The sequence below is a fragment of the Lipotes vexillifer genome, unplaced genomic scaffold (genome assembly GCF_000442215.2).
Source record: "Lipotes vexillifer unplaced genomic scaffold, Lipotes_vexillifer_v1.1 scaffold573, whole genome shotgun sequence".
NCBI lineage: Eukaryota > Metazoa > Chordata > Mammalia > Artiodactyla > Lipotidae > Lipotes > Lipotes vexillifer.
In genome coordinates, this window is record NW_006796432.1 from 146,929 (window position 1) to 170,291 (window position 23,363).

Sequence of the window (23,363 nt, forward strand, 5' to 3'; positions counted from 1 at the left end):
CGAACCCGCGTCCCCTGCGTCGGCAGGCGGACTCTCAACCACTGCGCCACCAGGGAAGCCCTCTTATTCAGTTTTTGATCTGTTGCTTGTTTCTTCAGCTAACACACATTCATTCAGGGCTTATTCTATGCCAGGTCCCGGGGATGCAAAGGTGAATCCATGCATCGAGGGGCCGGGTCCACTGATGGTAAAGCAGGCTCTGGAGCTGGGGTCCAGGCTATCACGCTGATTAGCCCCGGGGCTCCCCTACTCCCTGCGGCTTCTCTCTCCTCATCTGTAAAATGGGAGATAATTATAGAACCTACCTCCACAGCTGTTGAAAGGATGAGATGAGGTAATGCGGTGTCCTAATTACTATTGCTGCGAAACGAATGACTGCTAAATTTCACATGGACCGGCTGCGAAGCCCTGCGCTCTGAGCTGTGCCATCAGCTGTGTGTGTGTGAGACTAAATCCAGGACAGCCAGAGCTGTAGCACTTAGTTTCCGATGCCTCCACAGCCCACTCAAGGGGGAGGAGGTACAGGCAGCCTCGGTCCTTCCATGGGGAGCTCAGAGGCCATCACGGTGCTCCAGATTTCATCCACTTGCAACCTGCTAGCCCTCAGGAATGCTCCCTCAGTGCTACTTATGGTGGAAAGACCAGGCATCGCTCGCTGTCACTGTGCATGAGGTGAAGCAGGAAGTCCCAGGGAAACGCTATGGTTTAGTTCAGGATTTGTGGGTCGGGAATTTGGGAAGGATGCCTCTGGGCGGCTGTTGCTTGCTGTCCGGTGTTGGTGGGGAAGGCAGGTAGGTATCTGAAGGCCAGACAAGGCTGGATGACCCAGATGGCACACCCCATGACCAGCAATTGACTCTGGCTTTTGGCTGGGAGCCCATCTGGGTTGTCCACTGGAGTGTGTGCATGTGACCTGTCCGGCATGGTGCACTCAGGGGAGTTAGACTCCCTCCGTGGTGTCAGGCTGCCCCTGGAGAACCACAGGGCCTTTGCTCACTAGACCTTGGGAAGCTGTAATGCCTTTTCTGCGGCGTTCTGTTGGTTGAACGGGACTCACTGAGGTGGGCCCAGATTCCAGGAGGAAGGGCAGGGATCCTTTCTCTAGATAGAAGGAGGGTCAAGGAGTGTGCCCACATGTTTTTAACACTGCCCCAGTGTGCCCAGGAGTGCCTGGCACGGTCCCTGGCCTGGAGTGACCCTGGGTCATGTTAGTTGCTGAGATGGGATCCTTCCCCTCGCGGAGCCAGAGGCCAGGTTGACTGCCAGTTAAGGTGCAGAGGCCTGGCTGTGAGCTTTGTTTCTTTCGGATGGAGAGAATCCCCCCTCCGCCCTGCCAGGCCGCCACCGGTCTTTTTGGAATGACAAACCCCAGCATCTGAACAAACAGCAGCAAAGCGCTTCCTTGGGCACTTCTTGCTTTAATGCACACAGGGTGGCCGTGAGCAGCGCCTGGTCTCTGCAGCATACACAGCATTTGCTGAGTATTATGGGAGGCTAGCAGAGTGCAGCAGCGGTGGCTTCAGAGCTCTTCGTGGGAGAATTACGGTTGCCTCTGCTTCCTCAGGTTCTTACTGGACTGCCGATACCTTGGCAGGAAGTCATCTCCAGAGCTGGGGTACTTGGAGTCTCTGTTTGGCTGGCCTGGATTTTGAGCCCCTCAACCAGAGAGCAGATAGAAAAGCTTAGAACCCAGGATGTCCCAGGTAGAGCCAATAGGTTGGTTTTGTCAGCCCCAGGCCGTCGACATCTCTGTCCACCCACGTGAGAAATCCACCACTGTCCCCCACCTCTGCACTGCGTGTCACCTCCTCCTCTTCTGCCTTTAGGGCGGGGCTTCTTAATCAGAATCTAAGATCCCGTTGCAAAATCTGATTAAAGCAAGGAACGCTGAAAAACTCAAAATATATAAATAGAAAAAAAATGTCAAAGAATTTCAAGGGATTCATGGGGTCCGGGACCCTTCAAAGGTTAAAATCCTTCTACTGGAGCCGTCCCTCCTTTTCCAGCCCTTCCTTCCTGATTTCAAATGAATGTTCAGCTCCCTAACCTCAGATGGCCTTTTTCAAATGAAAGGCTCAGCGCTCTTGTATTCTCATGCTTGTGGTTAAAGGTGATGGGGAAGTCCAATTAATGAGGCGTGATTTCCAAGAGAGCGTCCTGGAGATGGCATTAAATCCCCACTTCTTGCTGTACTTTTGGCTAGGCACGTGGCTTCTCTCAGGAAATTGTGAAGTTATGTAAAACAAGAGGGGGGTTATGTTTGGGAGGCCAAGCCAGCCTAACTTGTGAATGGAGGTTTGTCCCAAGGGGTCCCATCCTGAGTCCTGGTTGTCCATCATGTCCACCATCGTTTAAGGTTTCCCATTCATCTGCAGCATTGTACCCACCTCTGTCCTCCCCAGCCCCTGAAGAGCCAACCTGCTCTTCAGGGATAGTGTCTAAGGGCAAACCACATTGCAACAGTGTTTCTCAAACTTTTGGCAGACATCACATTAGCTGGGGGTGGGGAGGCTCGTGAAAAAAGCAGATTTCTGGGTCTCGCCTCAGAGGTTCTGAATCAGTGGCTCTAGGGAAGGGGCCCGAAACTGCCCTCTAACAAGTTATCTGATGGAAGGGTCCCCTGGTCACACCTGGATAATTTGTTTTGGCCCTACAGAATGAGCAAAGGTAATGTGTGATCTTATTTTCTGGAAATAGAGCTCTTGTGCTGGGCTGTTTTATAAAAAAGAACCCTTTTCTCTACTTGGTGGTCAACTTTGGCTGACTATTAGGAGTTCCTGGAGTGTGTCCCAGTGTTTCCTTATGAAAAATGTAAGACATATAGAAAACATGGAAGAATTGTATGGTGACAACCCATATGCCCACTGATTAGGGTCTGCAATGAACATTTTGCTATATGTTTGCTCTATCACACATCCATCCACCAATCTGTCCATCTGTCCATCCATCCATACACCTACCAATCTATCCATTTATCTATCCATCTATCAATTCATACATACATTTATTCTTCCAGCAATCTATCCATTCACCAATCCATCCATCCATCATCCATCCATATTATTTGTTTTTTGGATGCATTTCAAACTCAGCTGCAGACATGAGTACCTTCCATCCTTGCGCACTTCAGCATGCATACCATTAACTAGGATTCAGTTTTTGTTCGTGATTGTCTATTTCAGGTAAAATTTACATACCGTGAAATGCACAACTAAGTGCGCCATTCACATCCTGACAAATACCCATACCCGTGAAACCCAAGCCCGTATCATGATATAGAACATTCCTTCACCCCAGAAAGTTCCCTCAGGCCCCTTCCCTGTTAATTCCTCCTCCACTTTCCCACCAGAAACAGTCAATATTCTGATTTTTTTAAACTGTGGGTTAGGTTTGTCTGTTATAGAATTTTATGTAAAAGGAATCATACAGTGTTTACCCTTTTGTTTAACGCTTTTTCCTCCTGGGTAGCTTTTTAAAACTCCCAATGTCCAGGCTGCACCGCAGAGCAATGACATCAGTATTTAAAAGAACATTCCCCAGGTGACTGCAGGATGCAGCCAAGTTTGAAACTCACTTCTCTGGAGACATTTCCCTGTCTCTACCCGTCCCCACCTTAAGCCCTTTCTCTCACCTATCCCATCATAGTGGTTAACGTTCTCACATTAGGAATTTGTTTTCCTAGAGACCCATTCCCCCATAGGTGTGTTTTGGTTGGTTGGTCTTTTTTTAAGGGGGAGAGGCAGACTTTTTTTTTTTTTTAACATCTTTATTGGATTATAATTGCTTTACAATGGTGTGTTAGTTTCTGCTGTATAACAAAGTGGATCAGCTATACGTATACATATGTCCCCATATCTCCTCCCTCTTGCGTCTCCCTCCCACCCTCCCTATCCCACCCCTCTAGGTGGTCACAAAGCACCGAGCTGATCTCCCTGTGCCATGCGGCTGCTTCCCACTAGCTAGCTATTTTACGTTTGGTAGCGTATATATGGCCATGCCACTCTCTCACTTTGTCACAGCTTACCCTTCCCCCTCCCCGTGTCCTCGAGTCGATGCTCTAGTAGGTCCGTGTCTTTATTCCCATCTTACCCCTAGGTTCTTCATGACCTTTTTTTTTTTTTCTTAGATTCCATATATATGTGTTAGCAAGAGGCAGACGTTTATATTAGTCCACAGAACATTTAGTATTCCTGCAGAAGTGACTGCTTTGGGGAGACTTTGTCAAGGTCATCATTTCACTGACGGTCATTCTGCATATGACCAAGGGGCCCCCGTGCTTCCTTTCGGAACACAGGAGGCCGTCACACAACCCCTTGAGTACAGAAAGGTACTCAAACTTGAGTTTCAGAAAGGTCCCTGTCCCAGGTTAGTCCCGGTCCCTCTGCACTCTGGCTTCCGGAAGCACCGAGGCCCAGCCTCAGAAGGCATCCCTCCACCTTCTCATCCTCCCTCCAAAATCATTAAAAACAAAACAAAACAAAACTAAAACTAAAATCGGTAAAGTATTAAGCTCTTCAATTTAGTACTAGATACCTGGGAATACTACCTGATGTACTGCTATTAAGAGCCCGTCACAGGATTAGTTTGCTTTGATCTTTCATGACTGTAGCTTCACATCCAGCTTTTACCTTGGGACTCACAACTCAACTGTGACGGGGGCCTTGTTATCCCCATCTGCAAAGGGAGAAACTGAGGCAGAGGGAGATATCCTGAATCATCCACAAACTGGTCCAGGACTTTTCTCTTGACTCTGGAGCTGCTTGTGTAGCGTTACTCAAAATCTTTTTGTGAATCTCAGACCCCTTCAGAGTAACCGATGCAAATATGGACCTCTCCCTAGAAAAACTGACAAGCTCTACTCATCTGATATTAGGGGTTGGGTGGGGGCGATTCATAGATCAGTTGAAGCCCTTGCAAGGTAAGAACTTCTGTTTCAAAACATAATTGTGTGGTTTATAAGCTCATGTTTATTGAGCAGTGGGTCCCAAATATATGCTAAGCCTTTCCAAACATTGTATCATTTGACCATCCTGAGAGGCGGTGAATCTGATATTCCCATTTTACAGACAAGAGACTGAGGCTCAGAGAAAGGAAGAATTTAGCCAGCGCCACAGTGGCCAGGTTGGTGGCTGGGTACCAAAGGAAGGTACATCCACACAGCCTGGCTTCAGAGCTGCAACTTGAAATGACCACCCTGATATGAATTTATATAGAGATTTAAGAGGTTGCCAACCAAAGTTGTCATAAATGGTGGGTGCTCATGGCTAGAGAGGGCAGTGTCTTTGAGTTTCTTTTTTCTTTTTTTTCCCCTTTTTTTGGCGTGGCATGTGGCATGCAGGATCTTAGTGCCCCCTGCAGTGGAAGCTCAGAGTCTTAATCACTGGACCGCCAGGGAAGTCCCAGTCTGAGTTTCTTGCTGTCCCTTACATCAGACAGCCCTGGTTGAATCAATGGTGGGGAATTCACTTGACTTCTTTGTGTCCCCGTGGCCTCGCCAGCGAGATGGAGCAGCCAGCGTTCACCGTGCTTTTCTCCAGCTCATTGGTGTGGTGAGATCTGAGTCATAAAACGGCCTTGAAGCACTTTGTAGACGTGGAGGGAGCGATTCATTATTTGCAGAGCAAAAACCCACTTGGGGTGAGCTGCCTCCTGTCCCTTGAGTGTCCACACACGTTAGATCAGAATCGCTTCCCCAAGCGTATCAGAAAGTTAATAAACCGGGAAGGCTCTTATGGGATTTTGGGGCCCCCTTTTTCATTTTAATAGCAGATTGAAGTGTTAGTGAGAGGAGGAATTTGCTCTTCGAGAACAGAGATTTTACAGGCCCCAGCCTCGCCCCAGTGCGCTGCTTTAGTCGTTTGAGAAAGGCTGCCAGAAACTGAGTAAGCATCGCCAGGGGAGAACAACAGAAACCTCCCAGCACCCCAGAACCTCTGCCACCTGCTCCCGTGAAAAGGCCAATTCAGTCGGCTGTAGTGGAAAACATTCTCGGGGCCGTTCGTTAGCAGGCTGTGACGCCGTTTGGCCGTGGATTTCAATATTCCCTTGTAACGTTTTACAACCCAGACCCAGCGACAATGGTGTCATTCATTGCATCCCCTCACGTGGAACAGAATATGGGAGGGAGGCGGAGCTGGGGAGAAGCTGGTCTGCAGCCCTGACACCCAGAGTGAGCTGAGGGACTCAGGACCCTGGTTGGTGTCCAGACTGGGCAGAGCGCGTCTGTGTCTGCAGGAGACAGCGGAGAGCAGTGGGATTTGACATTTGGTAAAGCAGGATTGATTGACAGTTTGACCGGTAAAGGTTGATGTTGCCTGGTGTAGCCAGTATCTAACTCTGGCATCACCGAGGAGGATACTCTATGTAACAGAATGGTTGTGTCATCCCAGCAGTGATGGGAAGGCAGCAATTCCCCATCATCAAGTATAAGTTGGCAAGAGCTTTGGAATAGCCCTGACCTGGAGTGCGGCTCAGCTTTTCCTCTTCTTAGCTGGGTGATCCGGAGCAAGTTGCTTAACCTTTCTGAGCCTCATTTTCTCTATCTCTAAAGTAAAGCTAATCATAGTGATGAAATGGGATTCTTGCCAGGATCAAATGAGGGAAAGCATGTAAGTCAACCAGTACAGTAGCTGGGACATCAGGACGCACAGAGAGAACAACGTGGACGTTGAAGAGGAAGACGAGGATGAGGGTGGTGGAAAAACAGTCCCCAGTTGCTGCCCTCTTCCCAGACGCACGAGGGCTTTTCAACTTTCACTTTAATCCTCTGGTGTCCTGGATTCTTCAATGATGCTCTCAAACTGTGGAGGAAAATAGTTTATCTTCTCATCATGGGACTTTAGAGGCTTTTGCTGTGTTGCTACTCACTGAGTTCCTTTGATTGGTCCATTGATGAGCCCAGGAAAAACAATCCCGGGAATTCCCTGGCGGTCCAGTGGTTAGCACTCGGCGCTTTCAATGCCGAGGGCATGGGTTCGATTCCTGGTCAGGGAACTGAGATCCCGAAAGCATTGTGACCAAAAAAAAAAAAAAAAAAAAGATGCCAGTGTTTTTTGTTGGTACCATTTTCTCCTTTTTGCCTCTGTAACCCCATCCTGATTGAGAAGTCACTCTACTCTTCCATGCCTCAATCTTGACACCCGTCAGATGGATTTGGGGATGTTGCATTTCAGGCATCAAGAAAGATGTGCGTGATTGATGGTGGGAATGATGTTTCAAGTTCTTCAGAGAGGAGCAAACGGAGGGACAAGTGGTTATTGGGATAATATGCCTTTCCCACTTCTGTGAGTGTTAGTAATCAAAAGCAGAATTTGGCCTTTCCAGAGAGTAATTTTGCAATTTGGCAGTGCTGGAAAGGAGAATTCCACGGAGTCCATTGATACATTCTCTTGTAAATTCCCTCAGCCAACATTTTTTAAGAGTTATTTTCTTTAATTAAAAAAATAACGGTCTCCATTAAGAATATCAAACTACAAGAGATTCCCCCCTTCCTGTTGGATCTCTGACAGTCCAGTACTTGAACTAAGCAAGACCTAAATAGAATTGCCAGTGAGATTTGACAACTTTTACGTTTTATTATTATTATCATTTTTCTTCCTCTTCTTTTTTTTTTTTCTCTTTCCATTACTTAGCTTCAGCAGCCAAGGGAGAACTGTAAAGCTAATTTCATTCCTTTCAGCCTCCTGGCCCCAGAAGGACAGTCTGAGCAGTGGTGCTGCTCAGGATGGCTCCAGCTTTAGTTCTGAGATGACACAGGCCACGGGAAGGCTGGGCTAGGAGACCCCTGGGTGTCGTGAGGGTGTCTGTAGCCTCATGGAAACTTGGCAGACACTCCATTGTCCCCTGCCTGGTTACTCTGACGTACTTTCAGATGACAAAGGCAGGGGCCCAGGGTGGAGATGGTCATCCCCACTGAGGGATGGGAGAAGTGAGAGAGGAGTCTTGGGCCCCAAACACCCACACCCTAAAAGCATATTATGTTTTTTGTTTTGTTTTGTTTTTTTTACCGGTACGCGGGCCTCTCACTGCTGTGGCCTCTCCCGTCGCGGAGCACGGGCTCTGGACGCGCAGGCTCAGCGGCCATGGCTCACGGGCCCAGCAGCTCCGCGGCATGTGGGATCCTCCCGGACCGGGGCACGAACCTGTGTCCCCTGCATCGGCAGGCGGACTCTCAACCACTGCGCCACCAGGGAAGCCCGCATATTATATTTTAAAATTGAAAGAAGTCAGTAGGAGATTGGCTAGAAGTAATTCGTTGGGTTAGAAATCTGGTGGTGGCTCTTTGTAGCTCTGTGATCCTGGGCAAGTTATTTAATCTGCCTGGGCCTCAGTTTTCTAATTTGTAAAATGGGGACGAAAGCAGTACCCACTTCATAGGGTCATGGAGAGGACGAAGTGGGCGGATGCAGCATTCTTCAAAATGTGCTAGGTGTAGTGCTCTTCGTACGTAAGATAATTTCAGGTGTACCTTTTGATTTTAATAGGTATTTACTTTAAATTGCATTAGAGGAACTATATAACTAGTACCACAAACCCCTAATTTCATGTATATTACTACTCAGAGTGAGGCAAAACATATTTAGATAAAGAATTCATTTTTAAAATGGAATAAGTTAAAGAATAGTTGGCTCATGGCAAAAATCACAGCTAAGTTCGAGATTTCCTGATACGTATTTCTTCTAGAGAGGCGTTCTTACTCTGTTTCAGGCCATGGGCCTCTCTGGCAGTCTGGAGAAGCTTAGGGATCACTTCTTAGAATAATCTGATTAAATGTGTAAAATAAGATGCATCGATTGCCAAGGAAGCCAGTTATATTAAAATATAGTTGTCAAAATCTTTTCTAAATGGTGATATAGTAATATGCGCACTTTATGAACGTCTTAAGTAACAGGATCTAGTGGCAGGTCAAAAACGACTGTATTTTTGTAGTCCTCATGAGCATAAATGGTGCCTGGAGACACATACAGCTGCAACGGGATGTGAAGCTATTTTGTTTCTGTTGATGACAGTCGCTAGGGCTGCTAACTGAACTGTGGCTTGTTGCTGACACCCAAACAGAAAGAAATACTAAATTCCAATTCAAGATTAGTGAAAACAAAGACATCATTTTGAAAATCTAAGTTTACACCCCTAAGTTTTTCCCCAAAGTTAAGATCTCCAAGTTAAGGAGACAGACAGGCTTATGGCACTGCTCCCTCCCGAGAAATTTTATGGGCTGAAAGCACGAGTCATTTTGTAACGGCAGTCACGATAGTTTCTACTATGTGCCAGACATTTTCTAGAGTGTATTGTTGGGTAATTTCAACAATCTTGAGAGGTGACTGACGCTCAGAGAGATTGTGTCCTGTCCAAGATCACACAGCTGTTAGATGGTACGTCTGGTATAGAACATATATTTTCCAGAATCGAACACCTTTATTCTTCCCACTATACCCTGATTCTTAGATACTCAAGTAAAAATCACAGTCCAGTGGGTTATCAGGGAAGGGAAGGTGTCCGGAGGACTCAGGGCTGACTGCTGTGGTTTCTCCAAACTATCTCTGTATTTCTCCCATTTTGCAGATGTGGAAACTGAGGCTTAGCTAGGTCACCTGCCAACTCTATGACCTTTAGCTGAGCTCTGTGCTACAGACTTGGTGGATTGGAGAACTCATTTCTGTGGGTTGTGTGAAGAAGGGACATTTCCTGAGGGGTATTGCTAGCAGCTTTGCTGGATCCACAGATGACCGGAGATCGGACTCAAATCCTGTTCTGCCCCTCTCACTTCTAGGGACCCGTCTTGGGGGACATGCGGGGGAAGCTTTGAGTATCTTCAGCTTCATTTTCATTTTGCTTTCCAGCCAAGCAGGTCCTCCCCTGGGAATTCCAGCTCTGTTTCCTTTGCGTTTTGCCAGGCACGGTGGTGCGGTGGGTGGGGATGGGGGGAGGATGGATGGAGAGCCTGGAGGGTCACACGTCGCTCCGGGCGGCTGTACGCGCTTCCTTTATTTGTGTTATTCCTCCTAAACTAGTCTTCCCACTACACTATAATAATAATTATTATATTAATAATTCCTATATTAATTCTGTTAATAATCGGTAATAGTAATTATTGTTTTCAACATGGAAGTATTCATCTAAACTTCGTAAGCGCTCACTGTAAAAAGAGCCAGAAAGTAATAAGTTGATCTAAAAAGTCTCCCGGGGCTTCCCTGGTGGCGCAGTGGTTGAGGCTCTGCCTGCCGATGCAGGGGACACGGGTTCGTGCCCCGGTCCAGGAGGATCCCACATGCCGTGGAGCGGCTGGGCCCGTGAGCCATGGCCGCTGAGCCTGCGCGTCCCGAGCCTGTGCTCCGCAATGGGAGAGGCCACAACAGTGAGAGGCCCGCATACCGCAAAAATAAATAAATAAAAAAAAATTCTCCCATAACCCCAACTTCTGGAGGGAACCTCTGGGATTCATTTCATAATCTAGACCATGTTGTTTCCACCTTCTTTAACTTAATTCAGCTCACACAGATTTCTGAATTTGTGCATATCCAGCCTTCTCATCCTTTTCAAGGCTGCATAATATTCCATCGTTTAGCTCTATCAAAGTTGATGCTACCATTAATGAGGACATTTAGGTTATTTCTGTTTTTTTTCCCTTGTTACAGACAGTGCTGCAGAGAAAATCCTCATACTTAGGTCTTTGGGTACTGACCTGATGGCTTCTTGGGAAAATCCTTCGTAATGGGATTGCTTGCTCCATGTTATTGTATATTATTATTATTATTTATTATTATTATTGTTTTGGCCACGCCTTATGGCAAAAGGGATCTTAGTTTCTTGACCAGGGATGGAATCCGTGCCCCCTGCATTGACAGCATGGAGTTTTAACCACTGGACCACCAGGGAAGTCCCTGTATATTTTGAAAAATGGATGCTCTCGGGAATTCCCTGGTTGTTCAGTGGTTAGGACTCGGGGATTTCACCACCGTGGTCCCAGGTTCAATCCCTGGTCGGGGAACTAAGATCCCACAAGCCATGTGGCGTGGCCAAAAAAAAAAAAAAGAGTGATATCATATTGCCTTCCAGAAAAGATGGGCAAATCACCCTTCCATCAGCCTACACACTGTACTAGTTACTCTCCTGAACAAGATTTCCTTTCCCCATCCCAAACGTTGGCAGCCCCCTCCTCTTTGTGCATGTGGGAGTATTATGGATCGGGCCGTTCTCTTCTTATACACACCCTGGATGTTTCTCTCAATTCTACCTATTATCTTTGAGCTGTCCCTCCTCTCAGCTCCTTTGCAAACTCTCACTCTGATCCGTCCCCCACCCACCTGACTTCCTTTGGGACTCTTGTGATGCTGAGCACCTCTTTCTTCCTTTCCAGGAGAGGTTTCTGTTGAATTTCCCAAACTCTTATGTGGAAAAAAATGGTCTGAAAGCTGAAGGGAAGGGAATGTGGAGGACGGATCATATGAGTGTGAGGGACCAGATTTTGAGCACTTTGGAGGACGCTGTACCTATGGCGTCATAAACTGAGGCTCAGAAAGGTTGTGGTCCAGAAGTCTGTAAGTGGTGGAGATGGGACCTGAATTTGGATCTGCCTGGTCTTAGTCTCCATGCTCTTTTCTCCATCTCCTTTGTCCTCCTTTTTCTTCTCCTTTTCTTTCCCTCTCTCTCTGCCCCTCTACTCTGCCTCCAAAACTGTGACAGTCCTGCTGATGGCTACCGTTTGTTGTGCCAAACACTGTTTTAAGCCTTTCACGTGTATTAACTAATTTCCTCTCTCAATAACCCTTTGAACCTGGGGTTTTTCACTATCCCTTTTTTACAGATGGGAAAACCAAGGCACGGAGAAGTTAAGTGTTATGTCATTGGCGACAAGTACAGCAACTCAAAAGGAAAGTCTAAGGCACAAGGAGCAAACTATTCAGATTAGGGTAACCTAGGTTCTTACGTGACTACCCCAGGTGGTCAGCTACCATTCTTTACTAATGTTGGGCAAAGGCCACAGCCCCATTTTAAAGATGGAGACCCAGAAGTTAAGTCTCAGTGAGCTCTCAGCTCTTTAGCTTTTGAATTAGGGAATTCAAAGACATCTAGAATAGGTTGAAATATTTCAACTGCCATGTGTGTTTATTGATTGTTGAGAGGGGTCTCAACTGGGGGTGCTCATTTACCTTTCTGCATATGTATAGAACTATTCATAAATCTACTTGCCTAATGTATAAGACATGAAAAGGTGGTGACTAAATATGTACGTATAGGATAGGATGCATTGGATGCACTTGAGTATAACTGGATCTGTTCATTCATCAAAGATCCCTTTGTTTCTTATTCTGTGAGTTTTCTGGTAGAGTCTTTGACCCTGTGGTTCAGCCAGTGGGAAGATCTCTATCAGGCCACTGATCAGTGTTACTTTGCATCTTCTCTCTTTCAGTAAAGAATATCCTGTGGTCCCCAGGAGCACAGTGAGACAGAAAGTGGCCTCCAACCACAGTCCTTTCAGCAGTGAGCCTCGAGCTCTCTCCGCCTCATCCAACTTGGGGTCCCAGTACCAGTGTGAGAATGGTGTGTCTGGCCCTTCCCAGGACCTCCTACCCCCACCCAACCCGTACCCGCTGCCCCAGGAGCACGGCCAAATTTACCACTGCACCAAGAGGAAAGGTGAGTGTGACAGCCCTGCCGTCCTGGCCACTGTCTGTACTTATTCCTTCTTTTCCTTGAAAAAATAAGTACACATAACCACGTGCATTTATTTCTTAAATGTAAGCAATACAAAACTACAAAGAGCTTGTAAGAAATTCAAACCATTCAAGTAAAGGTAAAGATTCCTTTGACACGTCCCCCCACTGCCCCCGCCCCCCGGCTTCCTTGGGGGAAAACTGATTTGAAATGTTCAGACCCATTTATTTATTTACACTTGCACACGCCCACAAATACAAAGAGATTTGCTTTTAGTTTTAACAGTTGAAATCATACCGCATCTATTTTGCAGTTTGCATTTTTTGAAACTTTAGAATGCATCGTAGATACCTTTTTGTGAACTTAGAGTGGCCTCATTCTTTTTAGCTGCTGAAGAGGGAGTATTTCCCCAAAAGTATAAATCTGAGTTTACGTTGCCACTAGTCGTCAGGGAGTGTGCTTCCAGGGAACCTCCTTGGAATCGGATGTGCCCTTTAGTTCATGTGCAGGGTTTCTCCCCGGTGGATTCTGAGCTCTTCTTTCCTTTCCAGATCAAATCAATACCGAAAAAGGCGGAGAGGGAGAGAACACAATCACAATAGATTTTTCTCTCCTGTGCATCCCCTCTTTAAATCTACTAGGCTGCGGTCTGAGACACAACCTCGTTTCCTTTGCCAAATGAGAAATGGATGATATTTTTCCTAAGTTATCTGAGTCCAGAGGGGAGGTTAAGGAAGGAAATTTCTGGTGGCAGCTTTTCGAGGCAGAATCGAAGGCATTGATGCGGGCAGTGGGACCAGAGAAACAGATCTGAGTCTCAACTCTGCCACCAGCTCCCTGTGTGACCTCAGGCAGGTGTCCTAGCCCTGCTGTGTGTGTCAGTTTCTCCCTTTGTAAATGATGCTAAGCTCCCTAGAGCAGTTGGTGCTTGGTAAGCTGGGTGACAGCTATGAAGGAATAAGTGGCAGGTATCCCTCCAGAAAGTGAGTCCTGGGAGGAAGTGAAGAGAAGGCTGCTCATCTAGGTGAAGGTTTGGGATAACAGACATAAGGGGAGGGGGCCATGTAGCCTCGTGCTTATGCCCGTGGTCTTCAGAGTCAGAAAAGCAAGATGAATCCTACCTTTGTCATTTTCAAATGTTTATGATTAGGTGCGAGTTACTTAGCAAACGTCACTAAAAGTTACTCTAAACATCACTAAAAGTCATCTGTAGGTTCGGGCCCGTGATTGGACCTGCCTCATAGACTCAGTGTGAAGATGTCATGAAATCATGCTTGTCCTGTGTTTAGCACAGGGTTGACTTAATAAACCGGCCCTGTTTCGCTCCAGCAGGCCCACGGCTCCATCTTTAGAGTGGCCCTGTTGGGCCTCACAGCCCTAGCAGCCAACACGACGCCTGTCAAAGCCCAGTGCCTGGTGCCTGGACCCTTTTTTTTTTTTTTTTTTTTTTTCTTTGGGGCTGTGCTCGTGGCATGCGGGACCTTACTTCCCCAGCCAGGGATCGAACCTGCACCCCCTGCAGTGGAAGCACGGAGTCTTAACCACCGGACCTCCAGGGCAGTCCCCCATGGGCTTTCTTTAAGAAAACAAACAAACAAACAAAACCCAACAACTCACTAACCAGAACCGATGGAAAAGGATGCTTTGGCAGCTTTCTCTGGAGCAGGGGTGACATGAGGAAAGGATCACGGTTTGGTGATTTGACATTTACCAAAATCACGTTTTGGAAGAGGGGCGAGCTATCACGGCTCCAAGCCTGGGGCTTAGGAGCTGACTTGGGTGAGACTGAGCTTTCCAGACCTACCTGAAGCCCATCCAAGCTCCTTGGATCTGGAAGTCCTGCGCAATATCACCCCATCAGGCCCTCTGGCCCAACTCCCAGCACGACCGCTGCCAGATGGGCTGGAGACCAGATGCCTGCAAACATGCCTCTTCAGGCACAAGCAGGGGTTAAGAATGTCCCATGAAACACAGGTCCCTGCACAGAGATTCTGTTTTATATTATATTTAAGGGTGCCCTGCCTAGGTTCCAGACCACAGCCTTTTCAAGAACGTTATTAAGTAGGTACTCTTATTAACCCATTTTACAAATGGGGAAACTGAGGCCCACAGAGGGAAAATTGTGAGCTAATGGTTCTTGAAGGCAGCATTTGAACCCAAGCCTGGTCTGCAGACTCTGCCTGGGCCCTGAACCACCACCCTATCTGCCTCCATTACCTTTGCTTATGGGCTACAGTCTCCAAATTTCATCGTCCACCAGAGATCTACTTTTGAGGCTGGGTCAAACACGCTGATGAAGAGCTCACCAGGTTTGAATTAAAGAGTTCTTTCGAATAAATTAATGCCAGACCAGCAGAAGAGAAGGAAGTTACAAAGAATCAGGGCACTGTTTTGAGTTCAGTATTTACAGCAGCATCCTTGTAAATGCACTCCTGGACGATGCAGGGTGAAGGCTTTGAATGCAAGCCTGATGAACCCTCTTTGGGCGATGTGAGGACTTGGTTTGCGTGGGGGTGTTGTGCGGGATCCTCGAGTGAACTTGGGATCAACTTAAGGCAGCCCCTGGGGAAGCTTGAGTCAGTGGCTGGCCCGTTGCAGTATGTTCCAGCAGCTGACACTTTGCAGCAGTGTGGCCATGGGTCAGTTGCTTCAGCCTTCTCAGCTACCTTTTCTGCAGAATGGGGATGACAGTAGCACCTACCCTGCAGGGTCGTTAGGAGATGAAATGAGATGATCCAGGTAGTGCACCTGAAAGAGTGCCTGGTACCTGTAAGTCCTCTGTTGAACGTGAGCTAGCCCTGCCCTTGGGAAACTCACACGGTTGCAGGCAGCTCACACATTCAATGACTCATTATAGATTTGTTCGATGACAGTGGCGATCGAATGCTCGAATGCTATAACGGAGATACGGAAAGTGTTAACAAAAAGCCAAGTGGGGTATCGATTGGACTAGGGTAGGGCGTCAGGGAAGAATTTCAGCTGAGGTCTGCGGAGAGTGGGAGTTGGATAGGAGATTGGGGTGCCGAGTGGGTGTCCAGGCGTTGAGAAGAGCACGCGTGCAGCCCCTCGGAAGATGGGGAGCCCGCTTCCACTGGGGCAGTGGACGGGAGGCCAGGGTGGCTGGAGCACAGAGCAGGGGAAAGTGACGGGAGGGGAGGTTGCCAAGGAAGGCAGGGATTAGCACGATGCCGGCCCTTGTGAGCCATTTTGGGGGGTTCGGATTTTAGCCTAACACCGATGGGCGGCCATTGGAGGGGTCTGAACCCCTGAGTGGCAGGATTCAGGTTGTGCTTTGAGGCGGTCACTTTGCTGTGATAGAACTGATGCCAGGGCCCCGTTCAGAGGCTGTTGCAGGCTCTGAGGTGTGAGATGACGGTGGCTCAGGCCAGGGTGTGCCGAGAAGAGCTGGCGATGTCGGGGGAGTCAGGACCTCGTGACTGGTTGAAGATAACAAGGTGAAGAATTGCCCCTCGTTCACGGATGCGTACGCTGAGGCTCAGAGCGATTGAGAAACTTGCCCAGAGTCACCCAGCTAGTGAGCCGCTCCGCCCCAAATTCATACATACTGAGGTCTGTGCACTCGGGGTGCCAGGCTCTTTTCACCTCTGCAGAAACCTCTGCCCTTCTCGCCTCCCTCCACCCCCCAAAAGGGAGCTCCCAGAGACAGAAAACGTTCCAGCCAAGCTCGGTCTGTCCTGCCTGCCTGCCTCGGAGACGACAAAAAGCAATTCATCATCAGCCTCCATTGTAAAGTGATAAGGAATCAGCCGAGGTTTCCTTCCAGTTTGGGACTCCCGTTAAGTGATAACTCCATGGGTGGCTTCCCCCGACCCCGGCCCCTGACTGCCCCACTATCTGACTTCCCCTCATTGTCTGTCTCCTTTCCAACCAGCCCAGGAGGCAGCCCCAATGAAATGTCAAAGGGCCAGGCCGGCCAGAGGGCCCCTTGTGTTTGGACCCAGCTGTCTCCAAACTATCTCTCTCGATGGTTGGAGCCAAAGAAGCTGGGAAGGTCTTTTATCAATGCCACTCAATCAAATCCAGGACCCCAGGGCCTGGGAGAGCACTTGTCTGTCTTTCTTTCCCCCTCCCACCCTGACTCCCCTCCCCACAATTAGAAACCAAAGGCAACCCAAATAAAGATTTTAGCAAAGCCATTTTCTGCCCTGGTACGGAGAGGGAATTGGATAGAGTAAAGGGTTTTGCATCTTCTCAGTCTCCGTAGTTTGTAGAGCGATTCTACCTCCTTTTCTTCACTGGATCCTCACTGCAGTCTTTGAGCCTTGGGACCTGCCCTCCCATCCCCATTTTGCAAGGGGGACAATAGAGGACTAAGAGCTTGGATTCCCAAGGTTATGTGGCTGGTGAGTGGCCGATCCGGGATGCGTTCATCAAGTAGATATTAACGGTACACTTACTTTGTACTGGGCACTGTGCTGTGTGCTGAAGACAAGGGGAGAGCACGATGGAAAAGGTCCCTGATCCCAGGAAACTTGTATTCTCGCTGCAGGAGACAGATAGTAAGCAAGTCAGTACATTTCATGGCTTCAGATAGCGGCTGAGATCTGAACTGGAGTCTTTTGATTCCCAGTCTAGGATCTGCCCACAATACCATCCTAGTTCTTTGCACTTTAAAGTTAAGAGCTAACAGCGTGGGGACAAACACACACACAAATCCATCCATCCATCCATAAGTGACAAGGTTACCACCTTGTCATACTCTCTGAACACAGTGGGTTGCATGAAGGCTGAAAGGTTGGGGCCATCTAGCCGAAGGAGCACTGTTTGAGGAGTCCAAAGGCCTGAATTAGAGTCCTACTTCTGACTTGCTGAAGGTCACTCAGCTGAGGAGTGGCTGCTCACTGCTCTACCTCCAGGGTCTCTGTCTGTGAAGACTCCACCACGGTCTTTCATGTGAATGAACTCCATCAGCAAGGGAAATGACCCATTTGGGAATGGTGACAATATTTACTCAATGGCATCAGTGATTTGAAAGCAGCTCTGTGAGTTTTCTAGCTCCAGAATCCACCCGAACACCTTCAAGTATTGGATGACCTTCACAGAGCCATCTGTCCAATCTTCCAGGAGGGAAAACAGAGTTGACCCGCATTACTTGGGCAGATAAGATTTGAATACTTACTTTAGGGACGAGGAAGATAGAAACTAGACCGCACTGTTATTATCTCAATTCCTACGTGAAATGAAGGTATTATCCCCACGTACAAACAAGAACTGAGACTGGAATGGTCCAGTGGTTCGCCCAAGGTCACATAGCCAGTGAGTCAGAGACATAACTGTGCCCTAAGATCTGTGTTCTGGATTCATCATTAAAGTCACTTTATCCAGAATCGACAGCATCCAGAAACACGCAAGGCACCAGGGTTTTTCACGCTGCTATGTGGTGATCAGTGGTCAGAATCACAAAGAGGTTTACTATTGTCCAAGAGACGCCTCTGGGCTCTGGACATTATATCGATATAATTGACCACCCTTACACAACTTTCTGAAACCAAGCCGTGGACTCATCTGATTGAGGACTTGACCCTTGACTGCAGCCCATTCCCCAACCGTGGAAGAGAAACAGGACTCGTCTGGGACAGAGGTCTTTGCTGTTGATCAGTTATCAGGCTCCCAATAAAAAGATAGAAACCAAGCCATCATGAAAATAAACACAGAGATTACATCCCAAGCATTTATCACGACCGACGTGAAATTTGGATCCTGGCTTTGGAATTTCTTTACAGTGAGATGAGAACCAAGAGGCACTGGAGAACACTCACGTCCTGTTTCCATGAATAAGCCAACATTGAGTTTTTCTTAGGACTCTGCATCAGATCTTTGGGGTATTAAGGATTGGAATGTGTAATTTTACGATTTTCCAAAATGTGCTCTGGCCTTTTTCATATTATCCTTCCTTCTTTACTTGTAACCAGTCTGGAAGGGGATCAGAAACTCGGGAATGGTTAGTTTGCCTTGTTCTTTTTTTTTTTTTTCTCTTGCCAGGGTACCCTGCAGCTGTACTTTCTATTATTGAAGACGGAAACGCCCTGGTTAAATGGAAAACCCAAAGGTTATGATTCCAGCGACAATGGAAACATTCAGATTTATGGATCTTGGGGGGTGGGTGGAAGGAAGAATAGAGGGAAGGGATCAAGGGAGGAGGTGGCCAGGACAAAAAAAGAAGTAAGTCAAGAGAAGCAGTGTCTTTAAGACGCCCTCAAAACGCCCGGTTGAAAAGTGAAAAAACGTGGACACTTGCTCATCTCGATGTCTTCAAACATCTGGATGGTTGGCATCATGTAGCTAGAACACCTGGAAGGGTGATGACTGCATTTTTCACTTTTTTTTTTAGACGGATGTCTGAGACCTACGGGTCTCAGATGTGTCTCAGAAAGAGTCTAGTTAAAAATAAGTTTGCTTGCTGTTAGGTGGGTACGACCTTTGTGTAGATATGTGTTATTTGGGGAGATTTTTGACTTACCTGGGGGTATCACTCGGAGAACGATGCAAGTAGAGGGGTTTGGTGGAACCCACACCTGTTGGTTTATAGTCCAGTGTGAAGCCATAGGACTTCTTGTGGGGAGAATGACTGACGTGGAGCTTTACATCCAAGGAGCACCTGCTCTTCACAGTGTCAGCCTCCTGCCCTCACAGGTCCTGCCCTTGTGCAGGGGAGGATGGAGAGGGGCCAAGGATGTGTGCGGAGCAGGACCACAGCTACCAGTTGACCAGCACCTGGCACTTGGTAGCGGCTCAGTCAGTATCTGTTGGATGACTTGAGTGAGTGGCGTTGCGTAGTAGAAATCGAGAGAGCTTGGAGGCAAGATGTGGTCGGCAAGGTGAAGCAGACCCAGCTTTGATTCCAGCCTCTGCTCCTTCCCAGCTTCGTGGCCTCGAGCAGGTCACTTCTCTGAGCTTCAGTTTTTGCATCTAAGAGATGAGAATGAGAGCAGCCACCTTGAGGAATGACTCTAGGAGATTAGAGTCAGGTCACTTAGTAGGTGCTTAATAAATCATGGCTCTTCTTTCTTCCCTTACTTAGTCCTGCGTCCTGCCCACATGCCATCAACCATCACAGTGGTGACAGTTGTGGGAGTGTCCCAGTGTTTCATTTTTCTTCATACTTGCCAAACTCAGGCATATTCCTTTTCTTTTTTTAAAAAAAATAATTTATTTATTTTAGGCTGCGTTGGGTCTTCGTTGCTGCACACGAGCTTTCTCTAGTTGCGGCGAGCGGGGGCTACTCTTCGTTGCGGTGTGCGGGCTGCTCACTGCGGTGGCTTCTCTTGGTGTGGAGCACGGGATCTAGGCACGTGGGCTTCAGTAGTTGTGGCACGCGGGCTTTAGAGCACAGGCTCAGTAGTTGTGGCGCATGGGCTGAGTTGCTCTGCGGCATGTGGGATTTTCCCGGACTAGGGCTCGAACCCGTGTCCTGTGCATTGGCAGGTGGATTCTTAACCACTGCGCCACCAGGGAAGACCAGGCATATTTCTTTCTTTCTTTTCTTTTTTTTTTTTATAAATTTATTTATTTGGGCTGCATTGGGTCTCTGTTGCTGCGCGCAGGCTTTCTCTGGTTGTGGCGAGCGGGGGCTACTCTTCGTTGCAGTGCGTGGGCTTCTCGTTGCGGTGGCTTCTCTTGTTGCAGAGCATGGGCTCTAGGCGCACGGGCTTCAGTAGTTGCAGCATGTGGGCTCAGTAGTTGTGGCTCATGGGCTCTAGAGCGCAGGCTCAGTAGTTGTGGCGCACAGGCTTAGTTGCTCTGCGGCATGTGGGATCTTCCCGGACTAGGGCTCGAACGCGTGTCCCCTGCATTGGCAGGCGGATTCTTAACCACTGCACCACCAGGGAAGCCCAACTAGGCATATTCCTTAACGCTATTCATTAGAAAGAGATCGGAAGTGAGGAAAGAAAAATCTCCAGTTTGGGGAGTAAAATTCCAGCCAAGGAATGAATCTGTGTGAGGTTTACATCTTGGTAGAAACTCCCAAGTATTGCTTCCCTTGAAGGAAACACCTGGAGGTGTGTTGTTACGGACGAGGTCTGCCATGACACAGGTGGTGTTACCCTGGTAACAAGAGCTGCCCTTGGTGATGGGTATCAGGAGATTTACATGCTCGATTTTATTCCTTAGCTGCCCAGTGAGGTATTGCTAACTCTGATTCAAAGGTGATAAAAATGAGCCCCAGAGACGGCAGATGCCTTGCTAGTGTCACACCGACATTAAGTAAAAGAGCCGGATTCAGACTCAGGCATGTCTAAGTTTCTTAACCTGAGGTCTGCATTTTAGGGAGTCCTTGAGCCCCCTGAAGTTGTGTGCATCACTTTGGTCTATACATACAGTTCTCAAAACTTTGTGTTTCAGTTTATTTTTCTGGGAGAGAAAAGAGCCCAGCTCTTTTGTTAGTCCCCAGAGGGGTCAGTGACCCCAAAGTGGTTAAGGAAGACCCTCTTTCAGAGACAGAACTCTCTCTACTGCTCTCCACTAGGGATTAATTAGTGCTTACAGAAGGGAAGTGACTTGTTCAGCGATGAAACAGCAACACATCATATGATCAACAGATCATAACTGGGTCCTTGTTCACATAAGGCATCAGGAAAGGATTTGGGGATTCATTCAGGCTCCCATCCATTTATCCACTTGTCCATCCACTGTTCCATCCACTGCACAAGTATTTGCTGCGTGTCTTTCTGTCTAGCATGGCATGGAAGAACAGGAATTTTGTCACGAGATTCCTAGGATTCTAATCTTAGCTCCACTGTTTATCAGCCATATAAGACCTTGGGCATGTTTCTTGACCTCTGTGTGTTTCCTTTCATCTGTAAAATGAGGATACTGAGACAACCCACCTCATGGGGTTGTTGAGAAGATTAAACGGGTGACCTCATGGACAGTACTCAGAACAGTGCCAGGCAGAGTAAATGCTGTATGTGTTTTTACTGTTAATGTTGATGCTGTTGTTATTATTTTTGTCACTAGGTACGTCCCAGGTTCTGGGAATACAGTGATGGGTAATCCAGACCATGTCTTGCCTTCATGAAGTTCACATGCTGGGGAGGATGGAAGATAATAATAATAATTGTTATTTATTGAGTGTTCCCTTGTACCAAGCTCTGGACTAAGTACTTAATCTATATTTTCCCATTTCATTGTCAACATTTCCCTTTCTAGAAGGTGCTGTCATGACCCTTTCCATTTTACAGATGAAGAAACTGAGCTCAATTTCCCCAGTTTACTAGAAACTATACAAAGCATCTTTTCTAATGATTGCATTAATGTTCTATTGAGGGAACACACTGAAAATTATTAAAAAAAAAAAAAGGAAACTGAGCTTGGAAAGGTCAAACTGTTTGCTTAGAACTCCATAGCCCAAAGTCTTAGCCGTGACAGGCCACCCTCTTTCTATCAGAATGGAGGTTGGAGCTAGCCATCTTCCGGACTTAATTCTTCCGTCCTTGGGCCAAGTGGCTGTCTCTGCCTCGAGCTATGGGGTAGCTGATCCTGGCCTCACGGGTGTCTGTCCTCCTGTCTCAGCAGATGAAGAATGTTCCACCACAGACCATCCCTATAAGAAGCCCTACATGGAGACATCGCCCAGTGAAGAGGACCCGTTCTACCGCTCCGGCTACCCCCAGCAGCAGGGCCTGGGTGCCTCCTATAGGACAGAGTCAGCCCAACGGCAGGCCTGCATGTATGCCAGCTCCGTGCCGCCCAGCGAGCCCGTGCCCAGCCTGGAGGACATTAGCTGCAACACCTGGCCCAGCATGTCCTCATACAGCAGCTGCACGGTCACCACCGTGCAGCCCATGGACAGGCTACCCTATCAGCACTTCTCTGCTCACTTCACCTCGGGGCCCCTGGTCCCCCGGCTGGCTGGCATGGCGAACCACGGCTCCCCGCAGCTCGGAGAGGGAATGTTCCAGCACCAGACCTCCATGGCCCACCAGCCTGTGGTCAGGCAGTGTGGGCCTCAGACTGGCCTCCAGTCCCCCGGCAGCCTTCAAGCATCAGAGTTCCTGTACTCTCACGGCGTGCCAAGGACCCTGTCCCCGCATCAGTACCACTCGGCCGTGCACGGAGTCGGCATGGTTCCAGAGTGGAATGACAGCAGCTAAGGCGAGGCCCACTCCTTCACTGCCATTTCCAGAGGGAGGGGAGAGAGGGAGAGGAACAGTCGCAGGGAGAACCCCAAGGACGAGATGTCTCATTTCACCCCATGTTCACGTCTGCACTTGAGAACCCCCCCACCCTGCCCCAACACTGATGTAATCAGTCGCTTGAAACCACAATTCAAAAAATGTGACTTTGTTTTGTCTCAAAACTTAAAAAACCGCCAAGAGGAGATGAGTCTCTGCCCCCCCACCCCGCCCCTCCCCGCCACCGCACTCATCAACGGGCTACATTCACACCACCTCCAGATGCCCTCCTTGATTTCTTTTCTTTTGGTCTCCAGAAAGTCCTGCCTCCTGGAGTGTTTGATCCTCATGAGTAGTTAGAGTCCTTCCCTGTCTTGGTGTTAATGTTGACGTTGTTATATAATAAATAATAATATATTTTTTTTCTTTCCATTTTCTTAACGGGACCCAGTCCCTTATTTTGGGGGAGGTCTGAGGCAAGTATGTTTCAAAATATGTATCTGTGCGGTTGCCCTCAAATACTCCTCCAACCCCAAACCTAAATCTGCAACCCCCCACCTTGACTAAGAAATT

At 48.0% G+C, this 23,363-nt stretch overlaps 1 protein-coding gene and 1 non-coding gene across 4 annotated transcripts in view; both read left to right on the top strand.

The window, feature by feature from the left end:
- TBX5 (T-box transcription factor 5) overlaps window positions 1-22,984 on the top strand; it is a 49,288-nt gene extending 26,304 nt beyond the window's left edge. For 2 of the 3 annotated variants that reach the window (XM_007468562.1, XM_007468560.1), the window contains 2 exons: window positions 12,410-12,636; window positions 22,192-22,887. In XM_007468562.1, the coding sequence (XP_007468624.1) occupies window positions 12,410-12,636; window positions 22,192-22,769 (805 nt within the window). In that variant the 3' untranslated portion in view covers window positions 22,770-22,887. Of the gene's footprint in view, window positions 1-12,409; window positions 12,637-22,191 lie in introns of all 3 variants that reach the window. The other variant, XM_007468561.1, reaches the window with a different exon arrangement.
- Window positions 10,915-10,987, top strand: TRNAE-UUC (transfer RNA glutamic acid (anticodon UUC)). Its single transcript has one exon. It is a non-coding gene; the product is annotated as a tRNA-Glu (tRNA).
- Window positions 22,985-23,363: the final 379 nt, after the last annotated feature.